Source organism: Pholis gunnellus (assembly GCF_910591455.1).
Source record: "Pholis gunnellus genome assembly, chromosome: 12".
NCBI lineage: Eukaryota > Metazoa > Chordata > Actinopteri > Perciformes > Pholidae > Pholis > Pholis gunnellus.
In genome coordinates this window covers 6075977-6103239 of record NC_136539.1, presented here as the reverse complement: position 1 = coordinate 6103239, position 27263 = coordinate 6075977, and the positions used below count along the sequence as shown (strand labels likewise).

General features: G+C 41.4%; 1 protein-coding gene across 1 annotated transcript in view; it reads right to left on the bottom strand.

Annotated features, from left to right (window-relative positions):
* Positions 1-6153: 6153 nt before the first annotated feature.
* Positions 6154-27263, bottom strand: part of ramp1 (receptor activity modifying protein 1) — a 54930-nt gene continuing 33820 nt past the window's right edge. The window contains exons 2-3 of the mRNA XM_079169649.1: positions 26060-26195; positions 6154-7111 (exon numbers count right to left, since the gene is read on the bottom strand). Of these exons, the coding sequence (XP_079025775.1) occupies positions 6856-7111; positions 26060-26195 (392 nt within the window). The 3' untranslated portion in view covers positions 6154-6855. The remainder of the gene's footprint in view (positions 7112-26059; positions 26196-27263) is intronic.

Below are 27263 nucleotides of genomic sequence, written 5' to 3'. Positions count from 1 at the left end.
TCTCAAGCGTCCTTTTGGATGCAAATGGTTACTCTACCGGTAAGATTAATAAAGAACTCATTTCAATTGGAAAAGGTACATTTTCATCTTCATCCCCCTCTTGTTCTTCTGCAGCACACACGTCAGCAACTGCTGAAAACGATCATGTAAAAAATAAAACTGCAGCTAATGGTGTGCAGCTATTTACAGCCTCTTCCTGATAAGGATTACCATACATCACCTGTCAGAAATATGAACGAGGTGAAGCAATTTGCTGTAAAAACATGAGCTGCAACTGTAAGAACTGAGGATGGTGATTATGGGTTGTATAAGATGAATAAATAAAATTACGAAATGAAAAGCTTAATTTTCTAAACCTACTTCTGATCAAATTCAAAAATGTTCATACACTGTGTTTTGCATATCTGTTTTTAATCTGTGCTGTTGGTTTAATTTTTGCCTTCCTTATAGAGGGAAGAGAGGAAAGGAGACGCCATTCAGCAGAGATATTTAGATTTAATATCTGAACAACACATCAAGCAAACATACTTTGGGGCAAATATTTTTGCCTTTTTGTATCTTTGAGCCTGCTCTCTCTCTCTCTCTCTCTCTCTCTCTCTCTCTCTCTCTCTCTCTCTCTCTCTCTCTCTCTCTCTGTCTCTCTCTCTCTTTGGTTCTCTCTCTCTCTCTGTCTCTCTCTCTCTCTCTGTCTCTCTCTCTCTCTCTCTCTCTCTCTCTCTCTGACCTCAACCCACTCACTGTCCTTGGCCATTATACAATAATTGACAGTGCGGTGCATCATTGCTGCTGTCAAAATGGCTGCTGCCCTTGCAGTCATGTGTGGCTTCAGCATCTGTATCTCCTCAGGTTGCCTTTCTCCTCCATAAATAATTCACCAGGGAGAGTCCAGTCTTTAATATGATGAGTTAGCGTGGGTGGAGAAAGGTCATGGCTGTCAGCAAGCCCTCGTAAACACATTGTTTTAAGTATTTGTATTATTGTAGCATCTTTCTGTAGCACGTTTTTTAACATCATATCCTATACTTGTTGTTAACCGACTTTTGTAACGGCAGATGGAGATAAATATGGACAAGCTAGCAAGTGAGCCTGCCACTGTTTGTGGACCTTATGAACCACACGTAGAGGAAACGATTCTCCTGTTGCAACTCAAAACCGATAGGTTGCCAATTAGCATGTGTGAGGAATTTAAGTTTTAGAGCATCCCTAGTGCTGGATGTTATAGGTAATTTCATGCTGTAAGAGGAAGGTGTGAGGAGTGTACTGGAAGCGGGGGTTTGGCGAATCAAACAAAAGAACTGGCCCCAAGAATGTAAGGAGGTGTCTGCCAGCGGGGGTTGGAACGAAGCTGGCTGACCGAGGTGTGAAGAACAGAACCAAAGGCATGGCCCAGGAGGGGCTTATTGGATGAGCCAATCGTGGAAGCTGATCGATGGGCTCAAGGATGTCTAGTTTGCTGGGTGGCACTGAACGGGGTCTCATATTTCATGGAATATTATGTTTGTTTTATCATTCATGGTGTACTTCAGTTTGCAGTGGTTTTGGCTTCTGTAGTTATTAAATATCTTGTCAACATGCGGCCTTCCACAGTTCTGAGAGGTTCTGAACCTAACACATGTAAGTGAGTTAGCCTTTGTCAACAAGATATAAGTTCGCTAACATTAGTGCCTCCATTAAATTACATCAAAAACTGCTAGGTGCAGAGCAAATAACATGTTAGCAGTTAGTTTGTATTTTGTTTTCATCCATTTTCCTCCGCTTATCCGGGGTCGGGTCGCGGTGGCAGCAGGCCAAGCAGGCTGACCCAGACTTCCCTCTCGCCCGCAACATGCTCCAGCTCATACTGGGGGATCCCGAGGCGTTCCCAGGCCAGCTGGGAGATATAATCCCTCCAGCGTGTTCTGGGTCTTCCCCGGGGTCTCCTCCCAGTTGGACGTCCCCGGAAAACCTCCAGTGGGAGGCGTCCAGGAGGCATCCTAATTAGATGCCCGAACCACCTCAGCTGACTCCTTTTGATGCGAAGGAGTAGCGGCTTGACTCCAAGTTCCCTCCTGATGTCCGAGCTCCTTACCCTATCTCTAAGGCTGAGCCCGGCCACCCTACGGAGGAAACTCATTTCGACCGCTTGTAGCTGTGTCCTTTTGGTCACGACCCAGAGTGCGTGACCATAGGTGAGGGTAGGAACGTAGACCGACCGGTAAATCTTCACCAAGACGGTCCGGTGCAGCGCCTGCTTTACTACTGCAGCCGCACCGATCCACCTGTGGATCTCCCGCTCCATTTTGACCCCACTCGTGAACAAGACCCCAAGATACTTGAACTCCTGGCCTTGCGGTAGGTATTTTGTTTTCAGTTTATAAGATTTAAGTCAGCTTATTGCGAAGCCAATAAAAATGAAGTTTGGGATTCTTTGTGTTTCCATATTAACGACCGTGGCTAGGTGGAGAGCAGGGCCGTCCTTCAATCAGATGATCGGCGGTTCGATCCCGAGCTTTGGCCCCACTAGTCGCATGTTGATGTGTCCTTGAGCAAGAGACTTAACCCCAAAAATTGCTCCTGTAGCTGTGCCTACAGTGTAGAAATGTAGAAATGATAGTGTCTGAATTGTAAGTCGCTTTGGATAAAAGTGTCTGCTAAATAAATGTATTGTAATGTACAGGCCCTGGTTGACTCCTGTCAATGTCAGAATACGACATGTACACCATGATACCAAACATTAAGCTAACCAATTAATGTCAACATGTCTTCAGGAACAGCTGCCGAATCTAGAAACACACACCCTCAAGGAGAGGAGCGTTGCTGCCACATAAAGAGGAATGTGGCTGTGTCACAGCATCAAGGGACATAGTGAGATATTATGATGCCGACTCCAATTATTATAATAAATAAGGGATTTTATTCTTTATCCTGAGCAAAAATAAATAGGCAAACTGTTGCATGTATGAAAAGCATAGAAAATACCAAATTAGAAAGGGTGACAAATCAATCACCATCCATCCAAAAGTGTATTTTTTGTAAACAAAACACTTATTTTTTAACTTTCTGGGTAATCTGAATAATAGAACACACATCATATCAGTGCTCTTCTACCTCTGTATAACAATGGTTACATGGTGAGACTAGAGGGAAAAGGGTGCCAACTGCTTTTTCATATATTATTATTTAGCAAGGACTAACGTGTTGACAAAGTGTAGAACTGTGATGGCACAGAGTGTTAACTACTCGACATATGACATTATGGTTCTGGAGCGGCTGGAGCGCGCTCATTACATTTCCATGGGACAGGCTGTGTAGAGTTACATGGTACTTCACTTAAATGTACGTACATGTACAAATCGTCTGTTAAATGAGAGTCGTCCTAACCCTTGTGAGACCATGCTATGGCAGAACTACAGACTCAAGACTCACAGCAAAAATATTCATGACATAACTGGTAAAATCCCAGAACATTAAAAAAATTAATACGGCAGCGTACAGCAGGCCTTGTTTAACCACGCACCTTGAATATTTAATTGTTAGGCCTGTGCACTGAAAGGAGTCGTTAACTATATAAAATAAGGACTGGATTGACACAGGAATGTGAAATATTCAACACCATAATTTTAACAGTTTGTACTTACCCTAATGAACTTGAGACTGGATTTGAATCGGGGAACTTATGGGTTTGAAAAGTGCAACGTTGAAGTGCCTTTAACATGCATTCTTTCTCATGGCCACCAGGAGGCGACTCCTCTGATTGCCAAATGATCTATGAGAAAATGACTCTACTTCTCTCTTGATCTATTACCTCAGTAAACATTGTAAACATGAGTTTATGGTTTCAACTGCTAGTTTCAAGTCTTCTCCAATACAGCATGATGTTCATTTAGTAAATGATGGTCCTATCTAGAGTAAAATAGATGATAAAGCAGGGTATGCTATAGTGCGGGGCTACCTTGTGATTGACATGTCGCTACCGAGGTGTTGTCCGGTCCGGGAGTTGTTCGTGTTTCCGCCTTAGAACTTTAACCCTTTCACACTGTGTTTTTTGTTCATGGAAGTCAATTGTAACCTTTTTAGTAGCCTAAAAATATCTTATTCAGCGTTCGGTTGTACTTAGCTCCTCCTTCTTGTGTCTCTTCTGGTTGCAAAAAAATCAAGATGGCTGTAGCCAAAAACCAACCTACGCCCACTTCTTATATACAGTCTATGGTTGAAACTTGTCTTGGATGTGTCTCAAATGGCTTGAGACTTCACTTGAACTTGTCTTGATTTACTTGAGACTTGCAGTGTCTCGAATGACTTGACGCTTGACTTAAACTTGTCTCAAATGACTTGAGACTTGTCTCATAAATGTTATAAATGTCTTGACCCTTGACTTAGACTTGTCTCAAATGTCTTGAGACTTGGCTTGGATTTTCCCCAAAAACCTTGAGGACTCTGACTTTGAGAGGACAAGTTAGCCCTTTTATCTAATAGATATCAATTACGAAGAAGCTGTTTGCTCTAATTGACATCTGAGCTTAATTGACCCCTGCTTTGTGATTTAACACAGACTTGTCCTCTGAGAGCACCAACACAAAGGCATTATAGTGCAAGATATAATGCTGTGTGACTGCATCTTCATTTACTCTTTCTCTGTTCAGGCAACAGTGCTCTTCCCCAATGCGTCTGTGTGAAAAGGGGAAAGTGTTAAGACTCAATTCCTCTATTTGCGGATAATTCTTCAGGTCACGAAGCTTCACGTATGAACAGGAGGCCTTTATTTTCTGTTCACTTTACTAAATATAGTTTTGGCTTTGTCATATTTTTCACACTTCAGCGAATGACACGGGGGCTTGAACCTAGTGCATTCATGATGACATGATGAATGTTGTGCACTAAGCCACGCATACATTATTGCAGGATTCGCCATTCATATTTAACACTTAGTTACCAAAAGCCTTTTGTGCCGTCCCACCCGACCCGTAAGAAAGATAAGTGCCAATCCCCAGTGTATCAAACACATTAATCAGATGTTTTATTCAGCTTTTCCTCATGATCATATATTTTACAATTCAGTCATTAGAAGTCACTCCAACAGAAAATTTGACATTTCACAGCAAACATTACTCTCTGTTCTCAAAGAGCTTTTGGCACAAAGTACAAATGGTGTTGGGGAAGTGTGGGCGTGCTTTCTGGTGTGTTTTCCTGACAGGCGGGTTACAGGTCAATGAATCTATAAAGGAAAGAGAGCGTTCAAAAATATCAATGAAGAAACAGTTCACACAGCGCACTCTACCACACTGGGAGATCACAAATCAATATAAACCTAAGGTCCATGATACACAAACTTTGCTTGAGGCAATGTTCAGCAGATATGCGCGTTGGCTAATCCATCGCTTTGTGTTCTCTCTGTAGTTAGATTTGTGATTCATCCACAGTGAATTTCCTACTCTCTGTTCTCTTTTTTTATTTTTTTGTTCTTTTAATATTTCCACATAACTGCCTAAATTGGATGCAATCAATTTGGTAATTATTGGGCTAGTGTCTTTCTATATTGTGACCAAAATAGAGAAAAGAGGTGTTTGAGGGCGCAACATCAGAAAGAATGTGAGAATTTTTGGTTAATTAACTGTCGGCAGTCCCCAGACTCCTGTTCTCCTGTGGCCTTCAAAGTCTTTACTCAGCCACGTCCACCTGTGTGTCCGCTGGCATTTCTTCATTTTAGTTTCCTTGGTGATGGAGGATGGAAGCCGGAGAACACAACATCGTCACAGCCCGTCCAAATTGGGGCTTCGGCCCTCGCGTAGTGTCCGTCCTCTCTGTGCCGTGCAATCTCTCTCACCTTTACTGCACATCTGCCAATCTTTAGAATGGGACATTTTGTGAAATGTTCTGGTTCAGTTCGTATTATGGTATGGACATGTCTTTGTTTCCCATTCAGTGGGGAGTTTGAACTGCAGGTATGGCGAGGAGCTTGAGAACAGGAGGCCTGGGTGTCTGATATGAGCAGAGGAAAAGAAATGGAAACTAAAAACAGACCGATTCCACTCCCACTATAGCTCGACTGTGTGAACATAAGCCATCTGCATGATTGAGAGTATATTTAAAATATAATACACACCTGTGAAAATGTGTTTCTTTGCATAACATGGACACACACAAAGTTTGCATCTGAGAGAAATTGATTTAGTTTTTCTGTTTTTTTTTATCTTGATTGTGACATCCTGACAGATACATCTCATATTGTAAATATTGTGTATATTTACAGTATATGTATACACATCAAATCTGATATACCTGGGTTCCCCAACAGATGTCGGGAGTGTCCTTTTGTAGCTTTCCAATAGTGTAAAGAAGGCCTCCTGGGAAAGTTCAGCACTTCGTTTTATTCCTGTGTTTCTGTAGAAGGTCCGTTACTTTCATGGACTCCACAAATTGTGTTAAATTCCTGTATGAGTTGAAGAATGTTCACCACATCCAACATTCTTTGAAGCAGCTGTGTATAATTTATATATTTTGTATTATCAATATTTTCCGACCAGTCACTCTCCTGATCAACATCAGATTCAGGCGTGCAGTTCAGCGCTCTGTAAACCAAAGAAATGATTTTAATCCATGTCAGAGTATTGGGGTTACAACAGATGGGAGTTGTAAAGCCTTCGTATTGGCGTCAGTGCATTTAGGCATCACTGAAGTAGGATCTGGTTTTAACGTGTATCTTGTACAGCTCCTCTTCCAGGTCCATATTAAAGTGATTCTAGTCCAAATGTACCCCTTTCCCCGAACACTAACTCAGAAAGACAGATCCTTTGGTCGCTGAGGGTGAATATGATGCAACCATAGGGACAAAAAGTACCTCTTGACTTGAAATTTGTGATCACCCACTCCCTTTCACTACACCATCCCTTCGCTGCGTTTGCTCCTCCACACCACCAGGGCCGTCATGAGGAGAGTGACCAGGATGGGAACCATAATGAAGGGACCCAGGATGCGATTGGGTGGGTCCTTCAGAAGCCGTCCAGACAGCGAGCAGTCGTGGAAGTAGTGCTTGTGGACTCGGATGAAGAACTCATCCACCAGCCTGTTGGGCCAGTAGCAGTCCATCTTCACCGCCACCAGGAACGTGCAGTTTGTCAGCTCGCCATAGAGTCTGCATGTTGGTGACACAATAGAGGAAGAAAAACATGGTGAGGATCATCTGCTAACACCCACTTCCCCTTTGTTACTGTTGTCATGCCCGCTCAACTCTTCGTTCTCACACTGCACATGTGCAGGTTCCACTTGAAACTTTTGGTAATTCCTGAAACAATGGGTCCTTCATTTCAGCTTCTAATGTATTGCCAGTGACTGCGGATTTTGCCAGCTGTCACTGGCAGATTTGATCACCTATGGCTGTCTAACCAATGAAGCTAATGCCTCCATGAGAGAATGATGCCTCTGGCTGACTTTTTAATGCTAGAAACATATCAAATCTGACGGTTATTTTGTTCTGCTTAACTTACAGACTTGTTCATATTTTCACAGGGCAAATATTTTTACATTTAACGTTACAGGAGAGAAGGCTTTCAGTATGACCGATGTGTTTGAAGAAAGGTAAGACTATCTTGGTTAAAGTCAATGTTGGTCCAAAGCAAATCCAATAAAGGTCCTAAAGCTAATGGTTTGTTAATTCTTGGGATTGGATTCAATGCTACTGTAGTTTACTACTCTAGAGAGTAAGCTAGTTTCCGAGACATGCTAACGTCAGAGCAAATAAACACATTATTTAGTCCATTCCTTATACTTTTTCTCATAATTTTTTGTTTCGGAGAGGCTAAACAAGGACATTAACCCTCCAAAGTCTTTAAGTGTTGATTATACAGCTACAGGCCCGTTTTTACCGCTTAGGCATGTAGAGGAAGTCAATGCTTTACATGGCTTGCTAGTTAGGGTTGCTAAGCTATTCGGGGGTGGGGTTTAGTGAACGGTCAATAACAACATTGACTGTAAAAACAACTCTTCTTTCATTGTATCTGTTGCTACCTGTTTTTTTACTGTATGTGTTGACAAAATCTAGTTTACTACCCTTGAATGTATAAAAAGCCTTTCGAGCCCTATTGGATGATCTTTAAAATGCATAGTGATCAATGCAATGTATAAGCCTGTTTCCTTTCTAATTAAAAATGACAGTGAAGAGATTTACGGGTTTCACCTTGTACAACAATATGAGAATTTATTGCTTTTTAAAAATATTTTATAGTATAGTAACATAATTACATCTCCTTGGGATGGATGGAAGACAGCACAAACACATTACCAGATTGTCCAGATGGCTCAGATGCAAAACACTTGTCCTTCACTGTTAGAGACTATTATGGAAAAAAACCAGAGGGAGGGGTGGTACTCATAGTCTATTGTTTATACCTAGTGGGTGTGTGTGTGTTGCTTCTCCATGGTGAGGTGATCCCAATCATTATTGAGGTAATGACCCATGATTATGACACACGGAGCACACAGAGGATACTGTGAATGCACAAATTAAGGTCATAACACATATGGGCCTATAAGGTTCAGGCAGCATCTACACATCTAGCAGACTCAGAGGAAAATTGGCTTTACATTTGGAGTTGAGTTTTTGGCCATTTGAAGTCCAATATTCACTCTCCTCTTAGCTCTGATTTGGTCTCCATCACTTTCTGAGGGAAATATGTTTCGCCGCTAAATGCTCCACAATGTTCACCAACTAGTCGCAAACTTCGATTGCCGGCCATTTGGCGCTGGGCAGGTAGCATGCAGCGGAAAAAAGTGTAGTGAGTGCAGTGAGAATGAATTAGTAAAGTTGCAGACCATAAAACCATAAATATTCTAAAATGCACTATAAACCCATAATTCTCTCATGGGTGTATACCTGCAAGTGGCCCCTTTCACATTATATGTAGTAAACTGACCCAGTGTTAAAAGTGTCAATTAGTGTGATATATAATGCAATGAAACATATTTAATAGCCAAATGTTGTCCCTAGTGTAGAATATCTGCTTTGCTCGTCCTCTCTGATCTGCACAGCTCAGATTTACCATTTTCGTTTACTAATCTAACAGTTTTTGATGATTCATCCCAACATGGAGTCTTTCTTCGTGGAAGTTTTGTAGATATAAACAGCTCAGGGCTTGTTGGCACGAGACCAGCGGTGCAGAGCATTCTGGTTGCTCCGTGTAGCAACTTCACTCTGTCGGAGTGTATACTTCCTCCATCTGCTTTTCCTTGACGTTTTTACAAATCAGTTGCAGAGGAGAAAAAAATAATACTGGTCCCGCTGCCGGTCCAGTGAGCACCCAGGTTTCCGGGGATGTTTATGAGTCAGCGACTGAAATAAGTCACACCAGAGTCAGGGCAGGAGCGGTGGATATAGTCGGTTACTAGTTCACCCCAGCTAAGGTTAGATGAAACCTGATGGTGTGCAGTCTCTGCAAGAGAGAGAGAGTGTGTGTACGTATGTGTGTGCTGAATGCAGTTTATATTTAATTTCTCTTAGTAGACATTTCATTTTTCAAAAAGTCATGTCAGTAATACAAGGTTAAACTAATGGTAATTTTTTAAGAAATGTCACATACCGAAGTTTCAGCTCTATCTTCAATTGGCAACCCAGTCGCCACGAAAAAATGTTGACACTGTACGTTTCTGCCAACCAGGGTTACGTCGAACGTCAACGCTTTTAAATTCCAAAGAGTGACGCGCGGAGCAAATGAGGTAGTATATCGAGCGAACGTTATTGAGCGTTATGTGACATGAACAAACACAGGACTTTCACACAGGAGACCGCTGTCCAAGTCCCATGCGAAACTTATTACGCTAGGTACTGTTCTTATGTTACGTTGTTACGTTACAGTGTTACGTTACTGTGTTACATTATTATTTAAACACAAACCATGATGTTGTTTTCTAATCTCAACCAAGTAGTTTAGTTGTCCAACCTAACGTTTCACAACATTAACCCAGGTGTCATTGTGTGTTTCTGCAAGCTGACACAAGGCTGATATGAATCGTATTCATGAAACATATTTTTGGTTTAGAAACATCAACATTCAACGTATCCCATAGTTTTCAGAAATATACAATGCCAACATCTTTTTTCTGGTGACTAGGTTGAACCTGGCCTTTGTGCTGTGACTGAAACACTAGATGTGTGCTAATGTCTTTCTAACTATTCATCCAGAGTGACATGAACCAACGTTATCTCTCTGTGAGGCCACAGGGCAAGTGTGTGTGGGAGTATTTTCCAGGCGGGAGTAACATGCCTGTATGTATTATGTATGTATTGCCCATGACGTATTTATACATTTTCTTCCAGTTAATGAGAAAGAAAGACACAGTAACAAAAAGTAAAGCAGTCAGGAAGAGTGTGTAAAATTGGATTCCCATCTTATTTCTTTATTTCTATCTGAAGTGCTGGCTGAAGAGCTGATCTCCATCCTAAAATTAAGCGCCATGACCAATTGTATTACCACGGATAGTCTGGCTTTAATTGTATACTAAAGGAGTGCAACCTGAGGATTATACTTATCAGCAGTTTTGGTACTGAGACACTGAGACTGATTTTATATTAAAAAGTCAAAATTATGAGATAAGAAGTGCGCATGCGCTTCAGTGACGATGTCCTCACAGGTCCCTTCATCCCCTCACCAGTGTAGTACGGTGTTAAACCTTCTCATTTACAGTCTTTGGTCAAAACAGACCGGATTCCACGCCGGAGAGTCTTTTGAAGAAACGAGTCCACTCGAGTTTGAAACATCGCTTGTTGTTTATGTGTTGAATAGGAAGGGAGCAAGTTGCCCTTTCTTTGAAATAATAAAGTTGATAAAAAACACATAATCGTCTTTGGAGCCTGTTTTGTGCAAACGTGTGTCACATAGAAGAACTCTGTAGCACAGTTAAAAGAAGAAGAAGAAAATATATATATATATAAATTAATGAATTCTATTTATGGGATTCAAACTCATATCGTGTGAGAAAAAAAAGTCGGTGGGCAGATGCACTACCACTATGCCACAATCAACGAACTGGTTTGATACAATTAATGGTAAAAAAATTGAATTGAATTCATTCATTCATTCATTTTTAATCTAAATGGACCATAATTTACTAAATGAACATCATGATGTATTGAAGAAGACTTGAAACTAGAGATAGAGACCATAAACTCATGTTTACAAAGTGAGAAGTAGAGCCATTTTCTCATAGACTTCTATACAACCAGACTTCTTTTTGCATCCAGAGGAGTCGCCTCCTCTTGGCCAGACACACTGTGGAAGATCTCCGTTTCATTTTCTTTGGCGACACCTATGGCGAATAGCTGTAACTGCAGGTGTGTTTTGGGATCTGACTTCCCAGAGAGCGCCGATAGGCTCAATCACCGTTGTGTTACCTCATATAGGGATTTAACAGACATTTAGTTGAAGGAAAATCCAGTTCATCCAGTTGCACACTGGATGCTGATGATACTGAATGCTTATGTCAGCACTGTTGAGATCTTTCTCAAACTAGTCTACTCATATGAGCACAAGCTGCATTGCCTGACTTTTCTCTTCCTGAACGGATTTGCCATCTCAGTTTAAACCTCGGGACGAATAAGAGAAGGTTTACATAGAATGGCTCATCTCATTTGGACAAAGACACAAGGGAGCTTCACGCAGGCTTTGCTAAAGTAAACAGTAACAGAGTGTCATGCGCTGGCTCCCATTTAAAATCACTTTAGATCATAGGCTGGTCTTCCACAGTACATTTCTGTTTAAAGGTTAGAGCATTCTCGAAAGTCAAAAGCAGGGAGGTGGATCAGAGAGGAAATGAAGAACTCATGAAGTTCACTGCAACAAAACGAAGAGAGCGAGAGTGGCCATATTTAGTTTGGATTATTGGAGATAAGCTATGTTTACTCTTGTGCCAAAGGCCTCAACAGAGATGACATTTCTGTGAGACAACATTCAAATCCCAGTTGCAAAATGACGGTCCTCGTGGGGGGATTCTGATTGTGACACTGCATCCTTTGCCAAGTCTTAACTCTGATGCACACTCAAGCATGTTGTGGACAGGACTACACATACACAAGAAACAGAAGAGTAAATAAGTACATTTTCTCATATGAGTCACGTGACATAAAAGTCAACTCTTTTCCTAAAACCTAACTAAGTACTTTTGTCACCTAAACCTAACTTCCTGTGAAGACGGAACTTCATTTTGAAAAGACGCTATGCAGTGGAAACTGACACGCCGTCCCCTCATAGTTTGAAGTTTCGGAGCACCGACCAAGCATAAGTATTCAACACATCGGGGAGAGGATGTGTTGTTTATAGCTGTCTGGTTCAGTACTCATCTGCTGTTGCAGTTTTGTTCAGTTCCTCACTTTGCCAGCAGAGTTGTCAGATTGCATGCTTGGTCGAGGCTGTGTGCGTGACTGTGCGCCCACTCTCACGTCAAGTGTTTTTTTATTTTCCCACAACAAGTGTGTGGGAGATGAAGTACGCCGTATGGGTGTTGAAAAAGGGGACGTTCAAGAGTTTGAGCCGGTGAAATGATTTCATGGCCTGCGCTCGTGTATCACCTGAGAGCATACGGGAAAAACAAACCTTCAGATGCAATTTCTTTAGGTTGGTAACTTATAGCGTATGCAATGATATGTGTGTATAGTCAGCTCATAATGTATGGGCAGGGAGAGATGGAAAACAAAGATGGAGGTATAGAAATAGATGCAGACCTGCATGACGTGTGCCGAGTGAGATTGATTTAATTGTTTCCGAAAGTATTCCATATGAAGAAGATGAAGCGCACAGGGAGCTGAATCAGGCAGGGGTAGTTTGATCTGTTGTCTGTGAATAAATAAAACCTGGATAATGAATTAATAAAGGCAACACAGAGCAAAGCTGCTCCAGTGACTCGAGAAATGAGTCAGCACAGTTCCTTTATTTCCACCGACGGACACGCACAGAGCCAGGTGTGTGAGGTGGACGGGCATGAAGCTAGATTGGATGGGGGGGGGGGGGGTTCTTATTAATTTGTTATTGCAAAATACATGACACAAGTAATGATTGTTATGTAGTAACAAGTAAAGGAAGTTATGTTTTCATTGGAAAGTTAGGATGTGGCCAAGGAACAAGAGAGTTTTTGTTGCAGATCCGGATGTAGTTTACTGTTGTCAAAATAACAATATTCATTTACACACACACACACACACACACACACACACACACACACACACACACACACACACACACACACACACACACACACACACACACACACACACACTTTACTGACAAAACCTCCTCCCAGTCTCAAAGCTTGAGCTAAAGTGGAGTGATATTTCCTGCAAAAAGCTTTCACTCAGTTTGAAATAATGTTTTTTAAAACAAACTGATAACATGCTTTCACCTTTTCCTCTGCCCGACTTTTAACTTGTCATATTTGTCTGTAATAAAAATCTGAAAGAGGAAAATGTCATTCAAGTGTAACGTTGACTTTTAGTTTGCTATTGCCCTTCTGACAACCTCTGAGTCATATTATATTTAGGAGCCGTGCACATTTAGCCGCGTTAAACCTCGCTTTGAGTGGCAAACATCTCTGGGGTGATGCCGTGCTGTTCAGATCGGCAAAAAAAGTTGAACAAGGCTCTACTTTTGCTGCAAATACCTGCAAGGTCACATTCCTGGTGGATTACTTACTTTATAACAGGAACAGAATATTTCTGCAGTTTACAGCTAACATTGAAAGTAAACACCTGTAAACTGGTGGAAGTAACTCCAACTTCCTCCTACGTGGTTCAACTAAGTCGATCAAATGTCCTATTATCCAGCTTAAATTAACTCGATGATTGACATCAGGCTATCCCGGTTCCTCAAAGGCTGATCCGCGCTCAAACAGTCTCGTTAATTCGAACCAGACTGCAGTAACCAGGATAATTGTGCGTGCCCGTCCTAATTCAAAAGGCGTAAGCGTCGATCACCGAAACCATGATTTTCTAACAGTACGATGGCAAATCAACTCAAAGAAAGAGCGTCTGTTTTCTCCGCTGACGAGCAGGAGATGATCATGAACGCATATGAGGAATTCAAGACCATAATCATGGCAAAATCTAACACCGCCACCGCTGCGAGGGCTAGACAAGAAGCATGGCGAAATATCGCGGACATGTTAAATGCACAAGTGTTGGGAAAATGTATAGGTTAATTTTAAGTGCCTCGTCACCCCAATCAATCAGATGATATTTCTTTAAATGTGCTGCTGGCAGTAGGCTTAATGGAATGCATCATCCAATGAGATCTATAGCGAAAATAATTATATCAACTCTTTCAGAATAAGTAGATAAAAACAAGCCCAAAGAGTATCTAACTGATATACGAATTAATAGATAGCCTACTTATGAGGATGTACTGTATGCGCTTATGTATCATGTAATATATATGTGTATATACATGTATGTGTAGATTACCATATAGAACTAGGAGTTTGAATATGCGTGTGCGAATCTGTGGGCAGATCAGTGTGTATGTATTATTCATCATCAGAAATTCAATCAATTGAAGCAGTGAAAATAAATTGTTTGTGATTCTCTCTATTCTTATCATGAGTCCACCTTAATCATGTTCTACAACAATGATATGCTGCGGTGTACTAATAATACTGTCATATCATTATGAGTGCTTTCAACCATCATGTAGTTGCAAACCAGCCATCAAGAGGACATGGGAGCAAGTACACACTAAGCACACAAACATTATTGAGAATGGTGAGTCAATACAACATGTGCCATGGTGATGTAATGAACACATCCATAAGTTTCTTAATCGCCAAATAAACTTTAGGAACAGCACGGCATGCAGCGGCTTTCCCGATGTTCTCCGCATCGCCGACACTGTACAAACATGAACCACTCGCTACACAGCGCGAGGCTGCATCCAGTCTGTGAGACAGTAAATGCTCGGCTACGGCGTGTGGTGTTCAATGTATGGCTCGAGAAGGTCTTTAAATAAATGATTCCTTGTCGGCAGAATCGATAGCGCTCGTACAGGAAGTCATCATGATGTGATAACGGATCTTGGCGATGTGGAAGAACTCTCTCCCTATAAAACGCTAATCTGACTTATATCGCTTCCTCATCAATGGGATCTCTGAGGAAGGGAGCTGACATGTTTTTCCGGGCGAGTGGCAGCTAATCCAGCTCACTTAAGTTAGCCTGCGCTGGAGCAGGTTCAGGCTTATGGATGTGTTGCTATGGTGATTTTGCCAAACTTGCTTCGAGGAACCGAAAAGCCTCACTTATGTAATCTCATCCTGAGAATTATCCGGCTAACTCAGTTAGCCACGTACGAGGAACGGGGCCCAGTCCTCTATGGTATCCAGACTGTTTTTCCAGCTACATGTGGAATACATAACGGAGTGGAGAGCTGCCCTCCTCACTCAGAGAACCAAGGTTACCATACTGACAGAAACGGTAAACAGAAAACAATATTTCTCAGGCAAAGGCCTCGTCTGAATTATTATTCCAGTCTGGCCCCGCCGGACTGTCTCATAAATACTGTGTATCTATTTATTGTAAATTAGGCGTGTGTTGACAACGAAGCCTGATGCTGACCGCCGTTCACTCAGGTTTTAATGAGAACAATTTGTTTCATTACATCCTGATGTCGTCAACATCTCTCTGCTCAGTTTTTCCAAAGCTGCGTTCATGAGTTTGTTGAGAGGTCATTTTCTTTTTGAATCTGGTGGTATTAGTAATTTATCTGTTCTCCTTGTTTAATAACTTGTCTGAAGAACAGACCGATTGCTTACTATAGACCTCTTTTTAAGATTCCCTGTTGTTTTTTGCTGCCCCGTCTGATGCCGACACACAAGCCACCCTTTAGCGTCTGTATGACACGCACCCGGCTTTCAGGTAACTTTATACGTAGTATAAAGAAAACCACACGTGGTGAGAGGAGAGGAAGGTGGATGGGTCAGACAAACACTGGACTTTCAACCAGGGGACTGAAGTTCATGTCCCAAAGTGTTATTGAGATGTTTTGGTAACCTGTTGAAAGTGAAGATCATGCGTTTTTGAAGAAGACCTGAGACCATAAACTCATGTTTACAATGCTTACTGAGGTAATAAATCCAGTGAGATGTCGATTCATCTTCTCATAGACTTCTATACAGTTGGAATTCTCTTTGCAACCAGAGGAGTCGCGCCCTGCTGGTCAGTAGAGACAATGGAAGTTTAAGCTTCACTTTTCAGAACCTGGTGTTCACAACAGAACATTGAATACTGAGTCCTGACAATAACATCTACAGTATTAGTTTTCAAAGACCAAATGAAAACATTGTTTCATTCTTTGAGGAAGCTAGATGTCAGCTTGTGACAAATTCATTCATCCATTCATACAGTGCAGAAACAGTACAGCACACTGCAGATAGTCAACAGTGATCAACAGTGATGCTGTCATTATGCTTTTAACTGAGAACATCTGATCACATGATATAGAGTTCCCTGAGAAAAATGGGTCACGAAGCATCAAAGACCTGCAGCCTAAGCTGAAAACAGGAAAAACCCCACAGAGAGATTTAAAAAAAAAAAAAAAAGATCAAAGACTATTGTCACATAACACAAAGATACATGCTGATTCTGTTCCAGTTCTAAATCTCTAAACATGACCTAGTGTCATCTCCTGTGTCCTGTAATGTGCAACCACGTGTCACCCCTTATTCTCACCTCGGAGCAAAAAGGGAGAGATTCCTCCCTTGAAAAACAAATAAATATATATATAAAAGAAACATGACAAACTGTCACTACTGAGCTCAGACTAAATGTTCCTTTTCTCTCTGCTTTGTTTTTCTGCTAACCTGCTCTTCCTTTCTTTGGGGGGAGATTGAACATCTGAATTTGTGTGTGTGCATGAAAAAAAAAAAGTGATAACATATTTTAGTTTGAAAGATTTCCGACCCCCTAAATACACACACACATGGGTGTGCGTGAATAGTTGCATGTATGTGTATTTGTGTGTTGAGTGCTTTGTGTGTGTTTATACCGGGGTATATATTTGCTTATGTGACTGTTTATGTGACTGTGTGTGTGTGTGTGTGTGTGTGTGTGTGTGTGTGGATGTTTGTTCTGTCTGTCCTGAAGTATCCCTGATTGCCCTGGACACTTGACTCAGATGCTCCAGCACGGTTCTTTAAGACCAAGTATGTACTGACCTGCTGGTGCTGCCGTCCAAACCACAGAAAGAATTTCAAACTGTCAAACACAAAGTCAAGCAGGGCGACGATCGTCTGCATACGCTGCAATCCAGGATGGGAGGACAGCAGAATAGTTTGCCCAATAAATCCATAGAGTGAATCTCATGCTTTTGATTAATCCTAATTACAGTCTAATTATCTCCCTTTGCCCTTGCCCTTCATACCACAGGCTCTTAGTTTATAAATAGCTGTTTCTTGGGCTTCTTTTCTTCTTCTTCTTCTTCTTTGCATGTGATTGTTGGAGAGTATTTTGGTCAGTCAGTCATGCATGCTTGTCAGCCATCTGTAATAATTTAAAAACCCTTTTGTGAGTGAGCTCACATCTGAGTTACGTACGATGCCCGGGCCATTAAAGATGAAGTGAGCTCGGCAGTGTGGAAAGCTAATCAAAGTCCCCCTTCCGTGGACCTCAGCGATTAAACGGCCGATTAGTCGCTGATTAGGAACGGATTGCCGTATGTTTTTACAGCTAGAATGACTGGATAGCAGCTGTTATGCAATGCATCTTTAATAGCATTAGGTCGAGGATTTGCATATTTGCCCCCGTTAGGGAGGTTTTTCATTTGTATTAAAGTTTTGAAGATCATCAAACTGGCTGGCGTACATTTCCTTCCGCATCCCTGCTCCGCTTCTGCGGCTAGAGAGGAGAAACCTCTGCATTTGTTCTCGTTGCTTCGAGAGAATAATCTCCTCCTCTCTAGCTTTGTTGCTATATAAAAGCCCAATTCTTTATGATCTTCCTCCTGCTGTGTTATCAGCTTTTAGTAAATTGGCATTGGCACACTGCGTCGTCTTTGAGAATACCTCCCATTTGATGTGGAAACGAGTTAATATACGCTGGAGCACACAACAAAAGCTGTTTCCCTGCTCTAATTGAGCCGTCTCCTTGTTCTGAGCCTTTGCATCAATACTGCAAACATGCACTTTGACGACTCATTGGTCCCGCTGGGTTTCACCAGAAGCAGGAGAGGAATTCAAGAGGAGTTTTCTGCCCCTCTTTGTGCACCGTTGCACCAAACAGAAGTGTTCACAGGTTTCAACTGCAGTGTTCTGCTTTTCTTTTCATTTCTTTCTTTAAATGCCGTGTGACAGTTCCCTTCTAAAGTAAGACGCATTCATCGTATTCAATTATGATAGCATTTAAGTCAAACTCATTTCATTCCTCATAAAACATCTGCAAAGAAGATTGTATTCTAAGTATTTGGACTCCAACATTGTTTGCATCCTTGTGTACTTGCTAGCACTCTTCTTCTTACTGGTCAAAAACTCCACAGGGAAGCTTTAATGTGCAGTAAACAGTCTTCTGTCATACCCTCAGCTTCATCCTCGCCAGGAGCTTCTCTTTCTCGGTTCGTCTTCATGTGGGTGTGCTGGATCACAGGTGTGTCGGTGTCGTAGCACGCCGCTTATCATCTTCAATCGATTCTGCGTGTCTCTTGTGCCTGCGGCCTTCTTGAACCTGCCTCCTGTCTCACTTCTGTGTTCTCCCCGATCTCGCTTTTGGACTCACTCTGCCTGGCTTCCCTGCCTACAGTATAGATCAGCTCTGTCCCTGCACTCCCCTGACCAGTAGACTCTCTGCCCTCCTTTTACGTTTACAATGATGTGTAAAAGGATTATATTTTACAATTAACTTTCATGAACTGTAAAACACACTGTGAAAGGTTCTAAGACGAAAACACAGACAACTCCTAGACCGGACAACGCTGTAGTAGCAACCTGCCAATCACAAGGTTGTCCCGCCCTAAAGCATACCCTGCTTTATGGTTTAGTTTATTACTAAATGATCATCATGCTTTTATTGAAGAAGACTTGAAACTGGCGATTGAGACCATAAACCCATGTTTACAATGTTTACTGAGGGAATAAATCAAGAGAGAAGTAGAATCATTTTCTCATAGACTTCTATACAACCATTCTTTTAACAACCTAAAAGGTTTTAGGTTATTTTAGCAACTCAAAAGAAGCTTCAAGATCTTCTTATTTGAGATGTTCTTATGCTTGCACGCCAGGCATACATTGAGGAGACTGTGGCTCAGAAAGTAAAGTCGTTCTTCAATCAGAAGATCGGCGGTTCGATCCCCGGCCCTTCTACTCCATGTCAATGTGTCCTTGGGCAAGACACTTATCCCCAAATGTCACCCGAAGGTGTGTGAGCGGGTATGATGTTTAGATAGTCCTGATAGGCCGTGGTAGCCCCTGCCATCAGTGCGTGAATGTGTGTGAATGGGTGAATGATGACATGTAGTGTTAAAGTGCTTTGCGTTGTCGGAAGACTAGAAATGTGCTTTACTGTCCATAGTACTGCGGTGGATTTGGATCTGGGTTTTTTAAATCCTTTGTGTATTTGATAGCCGTGATTCAATAGTTCCATAAAACTTTGGCCCAACCCAACTCCATGAAGAAGGTATATGGATGACTCGGAAGATGAGGAGGAGCTCCTGTGCCTAGAATTAATACGAGTGTTGTTACCGTGGCAGGATGCGAGGTACTCTTCTAGAAATCTCACCTCCCGGCTCGGACATTTTTGAGGGGGGGGGGGGGGGGGCTCTGCAAACCATCTCTTAGGAAGCACCAAAGAATCTTTTCCGCAGAAGTATGAATAAGGCATTATCCTCCTGATGGGTTATTACGCTTTTGGGCAACACCTCTTCAGCTTAAGAAGATTTGTAAGATGGGTTTCTACAAACATCTTAACCTGAAGATGCTTCTGGGCTCTGGACAGCGCTGCTTTTTAGAGCTGGAAACGAGCCAGTGACACAACAGTAAAGTCACCTCAGCTAGGTACTGAGAAAAAGAGCTGCTGCTGAAGAATCACTTTGTTCGCAGCAATATATACAACAGCTCCTCTTCTGAACATTAACACAGTGTGTGAATGGAGCAGAGCAATAATAATAATATAAACTACAGGGATTAATAAGCAGAACAAAATGATTCATTTTCGGAACTATTTTTTTTGCTACAAAATATCTTCTTGGAGAATTTGCATATAATGCTGGAGGAGTTGTTTTTGTGTGTGTGTGTGTGTGTGTGTGTGTGTGTGTGTTTTGGAAGCTACACTAGCCACGCTGAGCACAGTAATGTGCCACAATCACCCGACTAACCCAACAGACAGAGCAGACGGATGAGTATATATACAGCCGACATGGTCTTGTGCTGGTGGTTAGCAGATGGATTGACTAAAGCATAATTAATAGACCTCATACATATTCATGGGCAGCGGATTATCGCAAGTTGTTGATGTTAAGGTTTTGAGACAGAGATGAAGAGCATTTCAACTTTTTATTCCCCATCAAATGCAGATTAGTGTTGCTGTGGCGCTCCACATTTCCATATTCATTTCACCTAATATTTCAAACAAATATCACAATTGAATCAATTCATCTCAGGAGTACGGTCATATTTATAGTTTCAGTTTACAGTTCCTGGAAAATGATGTTCTACAAAGGGGAGATTTTTGTAAAACGTCTCTCTTAATGCTTTACAAAATTCTCAAAATGTTCTCGATCATGACCATAAGTAGTTTCGCTGCACGTGAGGGAAATTTCAGCTCAAATAATATTGAACTACATTGAAAATGTCCCCATTTTTAAACTCTCATAAATTGAATAAATAGGTTGGCTGAAATATTTAATGCAATCCTCTTCAGTATGACCATGACCAAGTCAAAATCCAGTTAAAAAAGAAGTTAGCTCAAATTAAATCATAATTTCCTCATATTTGAATTTTAATAAAAGAATCCTTAATAGGTTTGCTGAAACGTTCAGTGCGACCCTCAGTATGACTCTCACTGTGACCATAATCAATTTGAAGCTATTTTACTGAACAACTTTCTTTTTCTTTTTTATTAGAATTAGTGAAAAATAACCTCAAATGACATTGTAAAGAAAATGCCCTCATGCTAAACTCCTAAAATCTTTTCCTTCAGAGGTTTTCTGACATTTTTCCAGAACAGTAAATTCAACACACTTGGATATGATTTTGGACAAAACAAGGGAACAACTACTAGCGGTATCAGCGGGACGTTAATATCCATTTGATGTTCTGCTAATGATCATATGAGGGTGAACAACCACGATAGAGTTGCGTTTTATAATCACTGTGGTCATTGGATTAAAACAAAGATTATCCCCCTAATTGTTAGCCAGAGGACATTTTCTGTTATGATGGCTGCAGAAAAGATCAAAGTCACCTAATAACCGGAGTTGTGCCCATCGGCTGGAAGCAATTAAACTGTTACTTTCTTTGTTCAGAGATGCCGTCGGCACCGAGTTATTGGACACGACAGCTGAGTGCCGAATCCTTTATCATTCTCTATTTTGACCTCATATAAAGCGGCTCCGAGGCACCAAAAGCTATGAAAACTTTAGTGAGAGATTTAATGGCTGAAAGAGAAAAATAAAAAGATACAAAGCAAAATGAAGAGAGGAGGAAACGATCTATGGTTAAGGCTGTGATGAACTCCTGGCTGGTCAACACTTGTGTAGTGGGCACTGTGTGTCAAAGCTAAATAAAAGGCCATACATCAGTTAACTGAGCGAACGGTTCCATAGCTGCCTCCTCGCCACAACTCAGCTTGTTCCGAGTAACGCTGCTTCTGTCAACTTATCTGATAGAAAAGGTGTGTTTCTGAGGGTGACTGATTAATCACAAAGTGAACCTCGTGTAAGGTAGACCTAGAAAGTGAGCGGTTTGAAACATAACAGTATAGAGAATGCAAAAACAGAGACCCTGAGAGCTTCAATTCTTACAGCGTGCTGGAAAAAGTTGAAATTGAACCTGGATGGTGACATGTTATTATTCCTGTCTCCAGCTGGACGTCTACGTCCTTCCATCTGCCTTCTATCTGCATTAGCAGACTCGTCATTTCTTTTTTTCCATCTGCTAAGTGTCTCGTACATACCTGAGTGCATTGTAAACCGGAATGAGGAATTGCTACACCGTTCTTCGACTTATCCTACAACTGAACTCACCATCGAATGCACCCACCCGGTGGGTTTATTAGCAAAGCCTGCGTGTTTTTCACAGCAGGGCCGGCATCAAAATAATTCGATTAGTCTCAATTAAAGATCTTAAAGATCACCTTGTCAACAGTTTGACTGTTTACCGAACATGTCCTGTTCCCAGAGACAGGTGTGGGAACGTTAAAAATGCTCTATTGTGTCTCCTAGCTGAGTTTCTCCCTTTTCCGGCTGCAATATTGCATGTAAGGATAAATGTCAGATACGGTGTCAATAAGGAACTACTTTTTTCAATAATTGCTAATTTATCCCTGTGACAGAACTCAATTATATTGATTCATTGCACTGCACATCCAGCGGTAAACACTCAAACATGAATTTGTATGCGTGGTGTCTAAGCTGAAACCTTGTGATTTTGAGTCATGCGTATTGCATGTAAGCAACTGTCTGTTAGGGTAAGCAGCAGAGTGCTTTCACAACCGCTGGAGTGAAATATCTAAATGGAGTGATACTTTTCTTAAAAAAACATTTTGCATGTTTTAATCCATTTACTTCTTCACAGCTGAGCTTACCATATAAGATCTTATAACTCTTAATGCGTCTTGCTTTACTGAATGTATTTTTCCCTCCATCCGGGGAAACCGTTGATTTCCATACATTTCCATAAAATATAGATTGAGTGGTAGTCTCGAAAGCTGCTTGAGTTAATCCCAGCAAACAGCAAAGTCTGCAGGTACAAATGCAGCAGCTCAGACTTTCTAAATGAATCTGAATTTAAACTGCATCAACATACAACATCACTGTAAACTCGACGGTAAAGCTTTATTTTCAGGTCTAGAGGTTAAAGGTTAGACTATATGAAGTGTTAATATAGAAGCACAATCACATGTATTGTTAAATTACAAGACATTTATAAGCACTTATAAATGGAGTGCTGCTGTGAGTTTTACGGGGGCGTTCGGCAGTCTGTGTTTGCTTAAAGTTGATAAAACTCAACTTTATGCAAATGAGCCGGGCCAGCGTAACGCGCCTCGCTCACCAAAATTGGGCCAAGCTGTCAAATTGCCGATGTTCTAAACTAAAACAAGATTCACCAGCTGCAAAACCTCTCACCTCAAAATGTTTTTCTGAATTAAATTTTGGTGGATTGTTTAGATGTAATAACAGGTTTATGAGCAGGCTGCGAATGTTGTTTCCTGTCTGAGACGGAGAGCACAGAACCAGCGACCAAAGTATTCCTCGAGAGGGTGCGTCACCGGTGGCAAAAGGCAGCTTTTTCAACAAGTGGCCAGTCCCTCAGCGTCCTCGCCGGATCTGATGGACATGTAGTGTTACGTTACATTTCTGCTATATGACACTGTTTCATGCAGTACCTGAACATTAGCGTCCGTGAGACCAACGCATTCTCACGCCCAACTCGTCAAATACGGCAGCTCGGTGAGTCGCCCTTCACTTTAAACTACAAGTGTCAATTTTTCAGTTCCACTTACAGTATACATGCATACAGTACACTGTTAACTAATATTCTGCTTATGATTTCTGCTTTAGCAAGAAAGAAATGAGAGATATTTCAGGGAGAAAAGGAGAAATTAGGACCTAGGCAGGGTGAAGTTACAACTGACACTTAGTGTGTACAACTGTCCTCACACACACACACACACACACACACACACACACACACACACACACACACACACACACACACACACACACACATACACAGAAGCCATATGCCGTTTGAACAAAATTAGAAATCCCCAGTGTCATCTTGGCAGATATTCCTTAAAGGGGAAGCAACTGTCCTGATCTTTTACCCTCTCTACTCAGTGAACCATTTTTGACATTTCAATTTTCCATTCACCAGTTGTTGTTTTTTGTTCTGTTTGTTCTTTTCCTGCCTATTCTGTCTTCTGTGACGAGGTTTGAGACAGTTTGTCAGTAAGTCAAACTCGATATTGTGATTTTCTGTGACAATATATTTTTAAGTAAATGTATTTGGCAGGCATTTTAAAAAATAAATAAAAAATAAACTTTAATCTCAAGCAATAAGAGGAGATGCTTTTGGTGAGCAAGCTGCAGTACTTTCGATCTGCAGTCCCTGGCCACACAGACACAAACACTGCAAAGTACACTAGAAAGTTAGAAACAGAATATAATGTTCCAAACTTATGATATTACTCTACAACACTAGAAATGAGAACGCTTTGTTGCACTAGTGGATGTCCCAGCTGTGAATGAGCTTCTAGAAAGCCTGACGCTATATTTCATCTTCTTCATATGCTTCTTGAGTTACAACTTTTAGCCATCAATTGAATTGGTTTTGACTTTCTACTCAAGATATTTGCTGGGACTTTCGTTCAGACAGAACGCTGAAGCCATCTGTTTTATTCACGCTTCAAAATCATGAACAGCATTGAGGCAATGCTGTGACCGACTTTGCTGTTGTGATATTGCTGACATGCGAGATCACAGCAATCACTTTAGTTTGGCGAGTACAACGTCATTAAAGCCGACAGATATGATGGTCAAAATCATGAAAATAACACACAAGTTGTAATATATCAGAATTTGTATTTTTCAAGAGATTATGTTTAATAATAAGCCACTTATCCGTACCTGTCACTTGAGGGTATATGACTGTGTCATCTGCATACATCGGGATATCGACATGGATGGAAGATGCACACGCTGAATGACAGAGGCCCAAAAATAGAGCCTTGTGGCACTCCTAATTCATTAATTATCGAAACACAAAGGGTGCAGTGTGTCAGGTAAGATTCAATGCTATGATTTAGTAATGATAGACCATCTAAATTAAGATTAATTAGTGCAAAGTTTTGGCAGAATGATGACCAAAGGCCTTACGTAGATTAAGAAACACTGTTCCTTTACCTAAATTAACCTTGCAGCTTGTTTTCTATTCTTCCAAATCTACTATGACATAGTTGGCTCTGGCCCGAGGCCGTATGAAAGGACTTCACAAGCAACAGTTCTCATGCGAACAGAAACAATGCTGCGCATGAGACTAGGTCAACTGTCAGGCCTATTGGAAGCTTCCTTAATTGGGTTCCCCTTCCAAGGTTGCTGTTGGGGGGGGGGGGGGCTATGAGTTTACAGGGGACCCTCAGGGTGACAGCATGATATTGCACCCAGGTAATTCAGGATCGGGGTTTTATTGTTTGAATACAAAACAGTGTGACGCACAATTTTAAATTGACAAGTCAAGTGGACGGCACGTAATTGTTTAATTGTACCAAACGATTCCAATAACTGGCACTCAAATCCTGAGAGCAACTGTGAAAACCTGTGGCGCCAGACGTCTCTTACAGTAAGTGCAAAGATAATATTTGTACATGCACAGAAGATCCCTGTTCATGCCACAGGCTTACGGCTTTTGTTCCCCGCACTGACTATGTTCACCCAATCTTTTTCTCTGTTGTCTCTCACCTAGTATCTAATCAGCTGTTGGAAGGTGACCAAAACGTTGGACGACTTTATAGATCCTCAGCCAGGAACGAACGCACTCCTCTTTGTTGTGTGGAGTTAACTTACATTCCGTCGACTTGGAGTGGATCAGGTACAATGAATAAATCTAATATTTGAGATGTGTGAAGATCATTGTGCCACAGGCTTAATGGGTAACGCGCCACAATCGCATTGAGGGATTTTAATGCTCTTACTGCATTACAAGTAACAAATAGAATGAAACTGCTGATTCAATGCCTTGTGCAAATTTAAAATGGAAAGCTCATAATGCTGTTTGCATTTGTGTGGAAAGTTAATCTGTTTGCATTTGTGTTTGGACGTCTCTCTCTCTCTCTCTCTCTCTCTCTCTCTCTCTCTCTCTCTCTCTCTCTCTCTCTCTCTTTTTGTGTGTGTGTGTTGATTCTACTCACTCGACTGTATCCTCCCAGCTACACCAGTGTTTCTGGTCCAGCTCTTGCATGTCCAGTCTGAATTTGGCCAGGCAGAACTCCTCAATGGCGAATTCATAGTGGGGTCCACATCCCAGTGCTGAAACACACTGAGACACTGTTGAGAAAAGGGGGGGGAGGGACAGAGAAATGTGGATGAGTGAAGAGAAATAGAAAACCGAAAGATGCTCCGTAAACAAAAATGGGGATGTGAGCTTAGTACTCGCACGTTTTATTTGTTCCATTGTTAATCTGTGTACAGTAAGTGTGTTTGTGTGTGTGTGTGTGTGGCATGCAGCCTACAACAGCTTGTTTGAAGGTCATAGCAGGGCGAAAGCACAGGACTGCACTGACGACTGAAAGCAGTTACGACCTTAAATGTTGTCGTCTCTTTTTGGGTCAGTGCAAACTGTTTCCCCATCTGTTGGACATGACACTGAAACACCATCTGCCATCACAGTGATAGGTACCATTGCCAAGGCCCTCAAAACTGCGCACACACACACAGTAGAAATGGCATGCTGAATAATATTGTACGGTGAATTCTTGCTGGATTTTTTCTCCACATTTTGTAAATGAGCAGGAGTGCTTTGGACTATTAACTCTGGGACTGTGTGCTGGTTAAGAGAAGAGCTAAGAATGACTGTGATGCCTCATGGATGTTAAAACACGATGACAAACTGATCAACTTATCACTGATCAGCCTAATATCTATCGACTCATTTCTGATGGAAGGTTTTTATAAAAGTGTAGTATCAGATAATGGTAGTTTGTCATTTAGGGAGCTAAAATGTGCTTTCTTCCTGAGAGTTAGATAATATTATACACACCAATTTAATGTATCTTAGCAATTTATGAAGTCAGAACATGTAGCCAATTGGCTTAGCTTAGCATAAAGACTCTGGTCAGAAGGAAGCCGTTAGCCGGGCTCTATTCTAAGTTTAAAGAATCCATTTACCTTATCTTAAGCATTTTGATAAATAAAAGCTATAATTACACAAATTTAAGAAATCTTAACCTCATAGGACTCTCTTGGTTGGCCAACAAGAAAGGAGCTTGTTTTTGAGATCATTTCGTGCTTTCATAGGAAGTTATTTTCAAATTACAGCTCGCTCGAAAACATTCATTTCAACGGTACACATTTGCAAAACAAAAGCATAAGATCCTGATGTGATTTAGCTGGAAG